The 14,772-nt window shown below is 39.3% G+C and overlaps 2 protein-coding genes across 2 annotated transcripts in view; both read left to right on the top strand.

Annotated features, from left to right (window-relative positions):
• The window catches only part of LOC139636193 (complement C3-like), a 40,662-nt gene extending 35,351 nt beyond the window's left edge, over nucleotides 1-5,311 (top strand). The window contains exons 38-43 of the mRNA XM_071504024.1: nucleotides 2,409-2,526; nucleotides 2,781-2,873; nucleotides 3,553-3,645; nucleotides 3,746-3,829; nucleotides 4,179-4,320; nucleotides 5,004-5,311. Of these exons, the coding sequence (XP_071360125.1) occupies nucleotides 2,409-2,526; nucleotides 2,781-2,873; nucleotides 3,553-3,645; nucleotides 3,746-3,829; nucleotides 4,179-4,320; nucleotides 5,004-5,148 (675 nt within the window). The 3' untranslated portion in view covers nucleotides 5,149-5,311. The remainder of the gene's footprint in view (nucleotides 1-2,408; nucleotides 2,527-2,780; nucleotides 2,874-3,552; nucleotides 3,646-3,745; nucleotides 3,830-4,178; nucleotides 4,321-5,003) is intronic.
• A 3,263-nt stretch (nucleotides 5,312-8,574) lies between these two features.
• Nucleotides 8,575-14,212, top strand: asf1bb (anti-silencing function 1Bb histone chaperone). Its single transcript, XM_071504036.1, has 4 exons — nucleotides 8,575-8,890; nucleotides 11,060-11,175; nucleotides 11,328-11,504; nucleotides 12,996-14,212. Exons 1-4 carry the CDS (start codon nucleotides 8,782-8,784, stop codon nucleotides 13,191-13,193), a joined length of 600 nt encoding a protein of 199 aa, XP_071360137.1. The 5' UTR covers nucleotides 8,575-8,781; the 3' UTR covers nucleotides 13,194-14,212.
• The last annotated feature ends 560 nt before the right edge of the window (nucleotides 14,213-14,772 follow it).

Below are 14,772 nucleotides of genomic sequence, written 5' to 3'. Positions count from 1 at the left end.
CCGGACTCAAAAAAAAAAAAAAAAGACGTATTATATTTCACCTCCTCTGTTGTGGGGAGAAACTCTTTAATTCAGGTTCATTTAGGTTCAGGTTTATTGTTCCTTTCACTTCGTCAGAAAGATGTGTCTTTTCATTTTTGATCATTTTCCCATTTTACCCTGTATCATTGATAAGTCTATGGTTAGAGAGAGAATGAGATTGTTGTTTTTCAGAAGTAAGAACATTTGAATTAAATACCGCATGCCATCATTGTCAGAAATTGACGTTGTTTCAGATTTCTCTAAAAACGTGTTTCCTCTATTCTAGCATCTCTTCCTTGCGTCTGACATGAGAATAGCTATGACACAACAATAAAACGCAAGTGAGGGGAAATAAGCACCCTCTGTTTGCGACTCATTGCTGATGATTGGCTAATGCGTCAGTGCGTACCCTGACGCAGTGACCTCCTTTTTAGCCTCCTTCCAAAACACACAGAAAATAAAGTAACTTGCACATTCATAAAGACCAAAAGACCATAAATGCAAGTACAATCCAGCAAAGTAATTATGAAATTTTTAACAGAGTGTAGATGTGTGTAGATGTGTCAACAGTGACCACTACAGTGTCAGAGGGCAATTGCAATTACAACTAAGTATGTACATGTTATTTGTTGCGGACAATGCACACATGTGGCACAGATTACCTCTAGATTTCCAACAATGCCACAGGTTTGTAAGAGCCGAGGAACACTAAGGCTTTAATTCAATATTTAGTTTTTAATTTGGGTTCAGACAATAGGAAGCAGTATGTAGTGAGGACAGATTGGAGCAGAATAGTGGGGAAAAAACTGTTCCCCACATTCTTCCCCACACAGTGAAGACTAACAAAGACAGTTTAACAAAGATAAAATCCTCTCATAGCTGAGGAACTAAGTGATTTTAAGGCCCAGCAGTTAAACACAATACAAGGGATAGCATCTCTAAAAAAATTAACTGAGGGAGCTGAACTCTTCTAAAACTAAGCCATAAAACACTGTGCACCCGAATAAAAACGCCTTAAAAGCTGGGTCAACTAAAATATTTTAAAATCAACAATGCACACTTCAAACAGTCCCAGGGTGCAGTAAGCAATCTAAAAAATTTCAACGAAGTAATGCCTAAAAGCATAATAGTCCAAGACGTGATCGATTGCCTCTGCCTCCTTGCACTGGCTACTGGCTGGTGGTTGGTGAGAAGCTCCTCCACAAGCAGTTCTTTCCTGACACAGCTCTGATGTTTTGTTACAATTGTATGATCTTTTATTGAGTTTTTATTTCACAGTTAAGTTCAGTACAATCTGACAATCTGTCCCTTTTGAATCCTGCCCCTGAATAATATTACCACATATTACAAAAAAACAAAAAAACTAACACTGAAACTAATAAATACTAAATTAAAACTAATCATTTTCAAAAGATAAAAACTAAATTTAACTTATAACCTTGGTCCAAGCTCATAAACATGGCTGACCTGCACTTAACACTCAGCTGAAATGCTTCCTGTGTAGACAGTGTTACCATATGCGAGACACCTCAGAGCTTTTATTGTGAAACCATGAGAGAGGGCCTCTGATGAAGACAGATTTGCGCTATTTTATCAGCACAAGGCCCAAAGTGTCATGTAAATGATAAATGAAAAGCAAGAAGGCATAGCAGCAAGACGATGGAAATCAGAAAGGGAGCCGTCCTTGCAAATGTCTGAGTAAAACTTGTATTCTTAATTAAATGTATGAATTTATTTCTCTTTTAAAACTGTATTTTCAAATTACTTTCTGATTGAAAGTATAAATATATATTCAAATCATGCATTTACTGACAATTTTTTAAATATAAAAACTGCTGCTGTTGTCAATAAACCTGGACAAAATAGCAAAAGAATTAACTCAGAAATGACCATAGATTGTAATTGTATTAAAATAATAACATACGGTACCAAGGCACACATGAGATTAAGCTTTATGTATTTGAAAGTGTAATTCAAATGTATTTGAAATCAATGCAGATTTATTAATTCTCTAAATTCACTAACTTACACTGGTTCAACATTTTTAAATCTAGGAAAATTTGACTTCAGTCAAAAATGAATCTGGATACCAAAGTCCAATTAAATGTATAATTTTGTGCAAAACTAATATTCTGTTTGCTATAGCGTCATCTTAATGGCTTACCTATCTACTGAGAGGTTTTATAGATTTTATGATTTTACAGGCATATTTCACCATGACCACTTGTAAGTTACCCTTAGAAATCTTCTCTTTGTCTTCATGCAGGTCAGGTCGATGCAATACAAATATCAAATTAATGTCATCAGAATACAGCTGAGATTATCCATTTTTTTCTGTTTCTTTCTCTCTCTCACATATTGTACCTCTGTTGGACATCTCTCTGCAGATTTCTCATAAACGGCAAGAAGAGATCTCTTTTAGGGTCCATCAGGATCTGGAGGGGGGCAACTTACAGCCAGCTGCTGTGTCTGTCTATGAATATTATGACCATCAAAATAAAAACGGTGAGTTTCGAAGACATCCAGAAACATAGGCTGTCTGTGTGTCGGAAACACACACACATACCTAAACGACAAGAGTCAGTATCCTAACAAGAGGCTAATGTAAAGTGAGGTAAACAATCAATGGTTTTTGATAATACTCCATATGTTCACACCAGTACTTATTATATGTATTTCACATCTGAGTTTTAAGATTCATTTATTGTTGCAAGAACACAAAGAAAATATCTGAAAAGTATTTTTATCACTTGTTGCAGAGACACATTGTGTGAAATTCTACCACCCAAACAGGGAGGAAGGAGAGCTACTGAGGCTCTGCAGCAATCCGGACACATGCACATGTGCTGAAGGTAAGTAACATGATGTGTAATGTGAGCTGTTAAGCATGAACAGACAACAGGAAGACACACTTAAAGCAACATCATGCAGCATTTTTACTATATATTTTCTTTGTCTCTCTCACACCGAGATAACAAACAAGCTGTATGCAGGAAAATGCACACCTCATACTACAGAGAGAGAGGATTGTGATGTGATCTTGTCAAGTTAAAATCTATGCCATGGCCCAACAACACAGTGAAAGCTAGATTTGACAGGATGACAGGACACAATCAGGAGGACCTGATAGAAAATGGAAGATGGGCTCCTTTTCTATCTATGTGGATGTAACCACCGCTGCTGCAGAGGAGGCAATGCTCATGGTGAATGAACATTACATTAAGGAACCTGAGCTAAAATTTGATATTATAACATTTGTAAATCTGACAACAACCACACAAGGAGAAGAATGAGAACATTTTAAGTTGAAACATTCTTCACAAAGAGGAAGCTTTACTATTAGTTTTATTGTGTAATCTTTGCTGCACAGGCATTCAGTGATGGGAGAACAATAAGGGCCTCAATAACTGCTTGTTGAAGGCCACCCAACTATTGAGTGTTTTAGTGCATGATACACCAACAAACCCTGAAAATGTGTTCACTTGATTTAATCAGTTGTGCATTTACTTTGTGCCCAATGTTTATTTCCAGAGGAATGCACTATGCAGAGGAGAGAAAAAGTCGACAATGCTGACCGCCTCATTAAATCCTGTGAGAGTACCGAGGACGGTAAAACAGATTATGGTAGGAGTTGGTGTTTGAGTGAGTGAGTGAGTAAGTGACTGAGTGACTGAGTGACTGAGTGACTGAGTGCTCTAACAATCTGCAACTTGTCTGTCCTCAGTGTACAAAGTAAGCGTTGAGGAGTTCACACACAAATGGGCAACTGACATTTACAAAATGAAGGTTGTGAAAGTCATCAAGGAAGGTGGGTATTCATCTCCTGTAATTTTTTAAACTGCCTAAAATGTACCCCATGTTTTCCATAAGCTAAGTGGGAATATTTTAATGTATCTCATCTCTTTTTCAATATTTTAATATGAGGACTTGCGATGTGTGCCAGGAGATGTCAAGATAGATGGTCTCCCCTGGAAATTGAACAATTTGAATTGTGTGATCTACCCAGTGATGTTTCTAGCCAGGCAGAAAAAATTCTTCCATTAACTCAACTGGAAATGTCTTACAGTGATGAATACAAGAAAACAGCAGTGCAATTACAATATGTATTTTCTTACATTTAATGAGCGTCTCTCTTTTGTCTTGGATGTTAATGACAGGTGCTGATGTTGGTGCTGAGGATCACCTGCGTGAATACCTCAGCCATAAACGCTGCAGAAAAGCTTTAAATCTGGAAGTTGGCAAAACCTACCTTATCATGGGCGTGGACAGAGATGTTAGAATAGACAAGGACACTCTATCGTGAGTTTTGTGGGTGTGAGTTTGTGTGTGTGTGTGTGTGTGTGTGTGTGTATGAGGGAGAGAGAGAGAGAGAGAGAGAGAGAGTGTTTGCATCCCTTCCTTATATTGTCTACATTTAATGTCAGTTTATGCGATGTGGCTTCAGAGGCATTCACCTATTTGTGAACAATAAACACAACTTTTGTACAAGCTAGGATTATGTCCCTGCAGTGGCAACAGCAGTGACCTCGCAAAATGTAATGGCCTTGTGAACATAATATCTCTGGAACTCCTTAAGGGAACCCCTTCAAATTTTGCACAAATTCTTGAATATGATGTCTGAAGACCGTCTTGAGGAAATTTCTTCAATGAACTGATTAGATTTTCATGGGCAAATTTCAAGGTCACAGTGACCTCACATTCTTGTGAATGCAGTATATCAGGGACAATCAATATCATTACATCTGGCACAAACATTCACTTGGACTCAACAATGAACTGTTTAGAAGTTGGTGGTCAAAGGTCAAGGTCACAAACATGTTTTTGGTTGGCGGAGGCATACAACAAAGAGGCAGCAATTCTAGTTTTTCTGTTAATATTATTTTTCTTGTTGTTTACTTTGACAGGTAACCTTAGAGAATTCTTATTCCCTATAGATAAATACATGGTTGTATAACATTTGTGTTTCTCTTTGTTCTCCACAGTTATCAGTACGTGCTTGGTGAAAGAACCTGGATTGAGTACTGGCCTTTGCCTGCAGAGTGTCAGACTGCAGAACACACAGATACCTGTAAGGGCATAGAGGAGTTGGAGCACAAGTACAGGAACTTTGGATGTAACCAGAAATGAAACTCAAGGAAATAAAATGTACTTTTAAAATTGCTGGTAATTTTTATTTTTAATTGCTTCTTTTTTTTTTTGCACTACTCTCGTGTCAAACTTGGAGTGATTTGAGATACATTTTGTGGAAATGTCTCATTGATACGGCTGATTAAAATTTAATTGTATTTTATCTTATGGTCTGTGTCTGATATAAAATCATTACAAAATGTTAGCAGTGTGGCTCCACAGATGGCAATGTTACTTGGTTGGCCCACCATATAGGATTAATTCCACTGACTTTGGTAATGCCCTGACTTTTCCTCTAGTGCCACCAGCAGGTCAAAGTTTTCATTTGTCCAGTGAAATATCTCTGCATCTAATGGATTGGCATAAAATTTGGCACAGGTGACTTTAATGGTTCCCATAGGATGTATTGTGAGGACTTTACATAATGATAGAGCCATCATGAGGTTAGTTGTGGCTTTGCGTGAAATGTCTCAACAACTATTGGATGAACTGCCATGAAAGTTTGAACAGATATTTATACCTTCTCGGGATGAGTTGTCATAACTTGTGGTCCATCAAATATTCATAGTGCCTCAAAACTTTGGCCACATGATCAAAACTGAATTTCACCCAAATTTTGGTTTATTTTGGACCAAAAACCTGCAAAACTAATGAGCCTCACCTGTACTTTGTTTTTAGTGCCAGTTATTAGATGTTAGCATGCTAACACAGTAACTTAGATGATGAACGTCGTAAAATGATAGCTGTTTAAAATCAGAATGTTAGCATTGGCACTGTGGACAGTGCATCCGGAAAGTATTCACAGCGCTTCACTTTTTCCACATTTTGTTATGTTACAGCCTTATTCCAAAATGGATTGCATTCATTTTTACCTCAAAATTCTACACACAATACCCCATAGTGACAAAGTGAAAAAAGTTTGCTTGAAATTTTGGCAAATATATTAGAAATAAAAAACAAAAAAAATCATATGTACATATGTATTCACAGCCTTTGCCATGACACTCAAAATTGAGCTCAGGTGCATCCTGTTTCCACTGATCATCCTTCAGATGTTTCTACAACTTGATTGGCATCCACCTGTGGTAAATTCAGTTGATTCAGTTGAATCAGTGATTTGGAAAGGCACACACCTGTCTATATAAGGTCCCATAGTTGACAGTGCATGTCAGAGCACAAACCAAGCCATGAACTCCAAGGAATTATCTGTAGACCTCGGAGACAGGATTGTATGGAGGCACAGATCTGGGGAAGGGTACAGAAGAAATTCTGCAGCATTGAAGGTCCCAATGAGCACAGTGGCCTCCATCATCCATAAATGGAAGAAGTTTGGAACCACCAGGACTCTTCCTAGAGCTGGATGCCCGACCAATCTGAGCAATTGCAGAAGGGCTTTAGTCAGGGAGGTGACCAAGAACCCGATGGTCACTCTGACAGTGCTCCAGCGTTGCTCTGTGGAGAGAGGAGAAGCTTCCAGAAGGACAACCATTTCTGCAGCACTCCACCAATCAGGCCTGTATGGCAGAGTGGCCAGACAGAAGCCACTCCTCAGTAAAAGGCACATGACAGCCCGCCTGGAGTTTACCAAAAGGCACCTGAAGGACTCTCAGACCATGAGAAACTAAATTCTCTGGTCTGATGAAACAAAGATTGAACTCTTTGGCCTGAATGCCAAGCGTCATGTCTGGAGGAAAACAGGCACCTCTCATCACCTGGCCAATACCATCCCTACAGTGAAGCATAGTGGTGGCAGCATCATGCTGTGGGGATGTTTTTCAGCAGCAGGAACTGGGAGACTGATCAGGGTCGAGGGAAAGATAAATTCAGCAATGTACAGAGACATCCTTGATGATAACCTGCTCCAGAGCGCTCTGGACCTCGGACTGGGGCGAAGGTTCATCGTCCAACAGGACAACGACCCTAAGCACACAGCCAAGATAACAAAGGAGTGGCTTCGGGACAACTCTGTGAATGTCCTTGAGTGGCCCAGCCAGAGCCCAGACCTGAACCCGATTGAACATCTCTGGAGAGATCTGAAAATGGCTGTGCACCGACGCTCCCCATCCAACCTGATGGAGCTTGAGCGGTTCTGCAGAGAAGAATGGGAGAAACTGTCATAGGTTTGCCAAGCTTGTAGCATCATACTCAAAAAGACTTGAGGCTGTAATTTCTGCCAAAGGTGCTTCAACAAAGTATTGAATGGAAGGCTGTGAATACTTATGTACATGTTATATTTTAGTTTTTTAATTTTAATGAATTTGCAAAAATTTCAAGCAAACTTTTTTCACCTTGTCATTATGGGGTATTGTGTGTAGACTTTTGAGGACTTTTGGAATGAGGCTGTAACATAACAAAATGTGGGTTAGTTTTAGTTGTGATGGAAAATGAATGTTCCTGGAGATGTGGAATCTGTCACTATAAACGTTAGTATAAATAGAAAAGGAAGATAATTTCAAAGGTCCAGTATTTTACTTTTTTCCAATACTTTATTTGAAGTTTTATGTATCCATATGACAATTTATTTGTGGTTTTAAGTACAAAAAACTGCATTTCCAAGCTGCTGCTCTGCACTTCCAAAATTCCTGATTTCATAATTGCAATGTCAACTGACAAAATCACCAAACACATAAGTTGAAGACATGACAGTGGTGTGATTTTGTCTAAAATGTTCAGAGAGATACACACATACATATGCTGCCCTGCAGACTGAATGAGATGTTCCTCCACCTCTGTGCCTCTCACAGCTGTGTGCACTTTTCAGTGGATATTTGATATTTTCATGGTATAGCACCTACGTCAGCTGTATAATTAAAAAGATATGGAAATCTCACTTTCTACAATATGTCCTACAGAACTATAAAATGAATGTATCCCTGCTGCACAATAAAAAATATTGGTTGGTGGTTAGAAATTGAAATGACATGTTCTTGTTCTTTTTGTGGAACACAAGAAAACTGAACGCGTTATTTTTAAACAATGAGATGAAAGAGTGATTTTTAATTATTTTCATTTTTTACAATTGTTCTTCAATCTGTATAAATTAAGCAATAAATGTGTTTGATATTTCTGGCTACTATCTTTCTTTGGATAAGGAAAGTTGCAACCACAAAGTGATTTATATAGTCATTGGTTACAACTTGAGAAGATCTAGATTGTTGAAGGAGTCTTTGAGGATACTGTAAAAACATTCTGGGGTTTTCAAACATCAAAGAGAATGTATTTTTTTAGAGAAACTAAAACATCCTTTATGGCTAAGGATGGTGTTTTCTCAAAGAACAAACAACAAGGAAGTTTTTAACGGCCTCCATCATTCAGGAATCACACATCATGTTGACCTGTTGTTTAACAAACGAACACTGGGGGGCAGCAGCATGATCGATCGGGCGGGTAGTTGCCGGAAATAAATACGGTGAAGAAGGAGATGACGTATTTCCGCTTTTAACCCAGCCGCCGCGGATTGATGTCGATGATTTTGGAGAAGAAAAGAACAAAACTTTGACTGACACACTCGGAGACAAGCAACGTAAAACCGCGTGGATCAGTCGGAGAACACAGAAACAGTACTTTGTTCACGAAAGAGAAAAGCTAACTATTTTCCCAGCTTGAGGTGCCTCAGAAGATAACGTTACCGCTATGGCCAAGGTGCAAGTATTAAATGTGGCTGTACTGGACAACCCGAGCCCGTTCGGAAATCCGTTTCAGTTTGAAATAACGTTTGAATGCATGGAGGATCTGCCGGAAGGTGGGTGTCGTCTTCAACTACGTAAAATGCAAGTTAAATTACTATTTTGATACGTTAGCTGTGGAATACGAGCTACCAATGGGGCATTCTGCATTTGTGGTAACTTAAACCCTGCGGGTAGATGGGGTTCAGCTTGAGTAACAGATAAACACATCGTTTTGTTCGACGAAGCACCGATATTGGCTATCGTTGGGACTAGTTGGTGACATTTCATTTGACAAGTTGTTGAAAATTGGCGCTGGCGCGTTTGTGCTCATCGCCCCGCCTCCTGCCTGCAGTGATTGGCTCAGAGACGTTCCTCGGAGTTATATCCGCGGCGCTGATTGGTTCATCACGTTCTGTTACTGTGGAAACAGACAAGCCGAACAAGTTGCCGCGAACCGCGCTACGAGACAACAGGGAAGTAGTAGCGGCTTTATTTTGTTTGTTTTCTAATTTGGGGGGGGGAAATGTTTTAAACATATGAGCTATTAATAGTTAATCAGATTAAGGAAATATTTAAGAAAATATACATTTTTACGACATATAATCTACCAAAGGAAAGAAAAGGAAAAATAAAAATACATTTTCTATGGGGTAAATTTAAGGTGCTTGTTAAAATATAATGTAAGCAAGCATTATATGTCTTAATTGCTTTTTTGTTTGTACTTCAGTTTCTATGATCGAAGCAGGAAAGAATGTTTTTTTTTTTTTAATTTGATGGATGACTGGATGTGAAATTTTGCAAACAATAGATATTCCTGTTTAAAGGAAAATTATGACAGACTTAGGATGCAATAAAAACAGTTAGTTCCTTCCGAAGGTGCAGTATCAGGAGAAGTATCTGTTTATGGAATGTTGAAATTTTCACTGGGATTTTATCCACATTATACTTACAAAGGAGAATAAAATTTAGACAACCAAGTTAAAGTGAACCTAAGGATGAAGACAAAGTGTTAAGGAAGAAGGAATAAACTTAAGGTGAAGGTGTGTGTGTGCTGTATTTTTCACAAGCTATCCAAGTATCCAAGGAAGGAGTGGCTCTTCACTGCTTTCCAAACAGCATCTCTGTAGGGTTTTGAGATGAACTGAAGGATGAGTCCTCTCAGTTTCTGATCATTTCCTTACATTCTTCCAAACTGTGCACTATATCAATAACATCCAGTCACTTATGTTTCCTCTCTGGAACGATCATTTGGTGTATCCTGATGGTTTCTTAGTTCACATCTGAGGTGAGAACATGAACTATCCTTTTTTTCTGAGACATGTTTATTTTTGTTGTTGGTTTAAGACATCAGACTAAGTCAAGAGATGCACTAACACAATGCATAGTGTCAATGTCAACTAAAGTAAGCGCCAAGAAGCAGTATCAGTTGGTCCATAGTTGTTTTTGCTGTTAATATTTGAACTGGAAATGGAATTTTTATCAATGTTTTTGAGATTGTGACACTTAATATGGCAGCCAAAAACCAACAAAACAGCAAAGTATTAAAATAAGTGTCACGCTCTTGTATTTCTTAAGTTTCAGTTAGCCAACTCTAACATGCCATTTTGTATTTGCATTTGACTGTTCAACATGTATGTCTGCTTTGTTATCAGCAAGTATAGATGGGAAAACACAAGCTATCAATATCAGCCTCAAAAGACTATGAATGAGTCCATACGACACCTGCATACAAGGAAACCACATGTTTTTCAATTATGTCAGCAAATTAAATTCTATTCATCTCATTTTGGTGTAGAAGAACTCAGGGTAGTTGCTAATAGCAAATCGCGATCTGATACCAGTCATCATTTTTATTTAGTTTGGTGTTAAGTCAAAACCATTACCATACCATTAAAGATACATGGTGGGAATAAAACATGCTTTTTTGAAATTTTAGTGAACCAAACCTTTGAATTAGGCCATATTCACCCATTTACAATAACTGTGGTAAGCTCTAGCAGTGTAGTATGACTGGTCCTCTCCTGTAGATCTCTCTGTGTAATGTGTTTTTGGAGGTTTGGTTTACTCCCAGAGCAAACTCAAACATTGGAAATACACTGAAGATGTTATTCTGTTCTGAATAGTTGAAAAATAATCTGAGTGGGCTGGTATCTCCAAGCATGTAGAGATAGAGTTGACGTGTGTGCATATGTTTACGATATTCCTTACAAAACTGATCTTTCTGTCTTCTGTCCTGCTGTCAGACCTTGAGTGGAAGATCATCTATGTGGGTTCAGCTGAGAGCGAGGAATACGACCAGGTCCTAGACTCTGTTCTCGTTGGCCCGGTACCGGCTGGCAGGCACATGTTTGTGTTTCAGGTGAGTAGGCTGTAGTCACGCTACCTCTCATCCTGTTTCGAAGTAGATTTCTGTTTCAAAGACATGCACAAATGTATTTGATTTCCTGTGTTTGGTAATTTTTTTTCTTTGATGTGATTTCCTCCCCTTTCTGCGGCTGATTGTGCTCTCAGGCTGATGCTCCTAACACAGGCCTGATTCCAGAGAGTGACGCAGTAGGAGTGACAGTGGTCCTCATAACTTGCACCTACCGCGGACAGGAGTTCATCCGCATTGGTTACTATGTCAACAATGAGTACACAGACCCTGAACTACGGGAAAACCCTCCTCTCAAACCAGATTACACTCAGGTAAAACACACACAGACACACACACTCAGTAGATGACAGTCCAGTTGTGCCATGGATGGGTGTGGTGTATGTGAACTGTTCACAATAATCTGAACACACTCGACCGGATCACAAAACAGATCTCAGTGCTTCGTTGATATATAATTTGGAGGAAAAAAATATAGCAATGCCTGAGGTGCAGAAAGTATAAACATAAGTTACGGTACGTGGGCCACGCTTGTGAAAAGGGTCAATTAAAATATACACTGTTGTCTGCTGCCCTCTGGTGCTCTGAAATGTAAGTTTCAGGCAACAGTGGCTTCAAGAATAAAGTACATGACCTGTTCAGAGTTAATATATGACAGAGAGTATCATGGCAAAATTTGGTCCTGGAGACACCTACTGTAGGGAACTACCTCTAAGGCAGTTGTCAGTACTTTGGTAGGTGTTTATACGTATGTCTGCTGACAGAGTTTGTCACTGTGATAGCATCACAACCATACAACTTTACAGTTGTGTAGTTGAGACTAAAAGGAAGGTCGAGTGTGAAGTTGGGCGTGCTGTGAACCGTAAGTGCTGCGTGCTCATGTAACAATTTAGTAATTACTAGTACTCATGTAATGAAGTAATGACTACTGAGTAGAAGTTGATGGGTTGTTGCGGCTGCTGTGATCCCATCGCAAAAATGGTTTTGTAGTTGTTTCCTCAATATTCTAAGGGAAGTAGCAGTTTAGGTGCTGTTTGGGTGCATTTTATCATTTTAGCACTGGTGTAAGCAAATTCCATAGTGACTTTATGAATCAGTAATAATGATGCTTTCTATTATTAGTATTAAATCATCATCCTATTGACAGGGTCTTGATTCAGCACCAATACACTGCCATAAATGCCATAGTATACTGGTGTAGTTCTGAGACAATGAGTCAATTAATCAATTCAATTTTTACAATCTGCTAAATGTTAAAGGTATTTGTCAAGGAAAAATGCACCTTATTCTCTAGTAATAGCTTCTCGGGCATGTCTTTGGAAATGTAACATCTTTTGGTTTTGTAGTTTCGAGAGGCTCAGAGCCTCTCTTCTGATTGAGTGATCAAATAAAAATATAGAAGAGAAACCAAATCCCGTAAGGTTGGACGGTGGGTCCAGGTGGGTCAGGCTTGGAGCAGGTCTGAGAGTGGTGACTACTTTTTTGTGACATCACAAAGTTACAGGAGTCCTGACTGTTCATTTTAAGACACAGCTTCTGAATATGGACAGTGTGCATTTCTCTGTGAACTGAGAACTTTGATACTTCCACTCTATTAAAATAGCACCTACACCTGCTTTATAATCAGAAAACAAGAAACTACACATTTTTAACAGAGAGCGCACTGCAAGGGTGGTGAGTTTGAAAAATGTGGTTATACACCAAACAGGGAGCATCTGATGAAAATGTTGAGTTGTATTAAGGGAAATGTAAGATTCTTTCTCAACCAAATTTGGATATTTCACCCATTGCTTTTATCCTGTCAGCTCCAAAGGAATATTTTAGCCTCCAACCCCCGTGTCACCCGCTTCCATATTAACTGGGAGGGCTTGGCAGACAAGATGGAGGACAGCGAGAACGTTGACCCGTCCCCCAACATCAGCGGTATGCTCCCTCCGTCCTGTATACCAGGAAAGATGCCGTCTCTTGGACTGATGCCAGACAACTCCATGGACTGCATGTAAGAATCATCAGATTAACATAATGGACGTGAAACCCCGTACACTGTACACTCACCCACATCGCAAACACACATTTTGGACAATGAGGCCATGGATGTATCTATGTAACGCGAGGACATTAACAAGAAGCATGGACATGGCAGCAAGGACACTCTTTTTATACAGCACACACAAATCGGTTGGATCTGGAATATTTACCATGTGTTTTTCTTTCTTGTACTCGCTGTCTCTTTTTCAACACACAAAGAGATCAGCACAACCAGCACTGCCTTATTTTACCATATCGCTGTCTTAGATTATGGTGAAGCTCAGCCAAGAAACATTTTGAGTCATCAGGGTGAGGCTATCTTAAGGCAAGACTGCCATGTCCTCACAGCCCTGAGATTTGCAAGACACACACTGATTTTGACTTGTTTGGTACCTTTACTGTGCTGTTCATTTTGTCCCTTTGAGCACAGATCCAAGCTATGGGAAGTACTCTGTATGTCAGAACAGGTGTAGCACTAGCTGCTTATAATAAAGCATTGCATTGTTCTGAAGGTTTGTGTCATCTGATGAAAATTAATAGCACCTGGAACACTTCTGGAGACAAATCTTGGGTTTAGAATATGGGCCATGTTCAGGGGCGTGTTGCAAGAGGCCGCTTTACTTGCAGTTAGCTGGATAGCTTATGCTGAGTACAGTGTTGTACTTTTAAGTTTTTACCTTTTGAGTTGTCCAGATAAGTAAGTAAACCTGCTGCTTTGAACAGGCCCCAGTTCAGAAACAGTTTTCTAAAATGTTACATAAGGTGCCTGCCTGTAATTAAGCACACAACATGGAGATAAGGGAGGAAAGAAGATATGGGTGCTACATTGCAGTCAAGTTCTTTTGATAATTTAGGCTTACTGTAAATAATGTTTACCAGGTGCTTATTTTGTCTTCAAGATAAACAGACCTATTTTTCTTTTTGTACTTATTATATATTCTCTGCCTCAGTATCTGTTACAAAAGTGATGGGTTAATAAAGTTTGTTTTGTGCACCTTGTGCTGCTTTCTGGTAATCACCACATCTTACACAGATTTCCATCTCAGCTGGTTGAAGCACATCAACAGCAGCAAGACTCAGCGTGTGTGTGTGCGTGCATGCATGCAGGCGTGCATCGACCCACTTTCTCCTCCCCTCTCTGCCTCCTTTCTTTTTTCCAATTTCATTCATAAAATGCAGCAGCATCACACCACCATTTTCACTCTAGCCTCATGTTGCTTGGCAACTGCAGCAGAAAAGGGAGGGGAACTGTGCTCACCCATTTTATCTCTTAGTTGAAGGGACTAACTCCTCCATCCATCCATCTGTTACCTCTGTCTGCTTCTCAAATGTCTACACTGCTTAGCAGTTAGACTCTGAATGATTAGAACCAGAGGCCAGGTAAAAGTGCTGGAGTCTGGGGCTCACAAAACATATTCACGTTTGGCAACGAAATCCATGTGCAGTAGTAGTACTCAAACGATTAGTTGATCAGCAGTGAGTTCATCAAACAATTGTGATTGTGAAACATTTGCATGTTCCAGCTTCTCAAATGTGAAGATTTGCTCCTCTTCT

This window comes from Trachinotus anak, unplaced genomic scaffold (assembly GCF_046630095.1).
Source record: "Trachinotus anak isolate AG129_WGS33_773 ecotype Australia unplaced genomic scaffold, CSIRO_AGI_Tana_v1 ptg000019l, whole genome shotgun sequence".
Classification (NCBI taxonomy): Eukaryota; Metazoa; Chordata; class Actinopteri; order Carangiformes; family Carangidae; genus Trachinotus; species Trachinotus anak.
The sequence above is the reverse complement of the archived record's forward strand: the minus strand, read 5'-3'. Positions and strand labels throughout refer to the sequence as shown.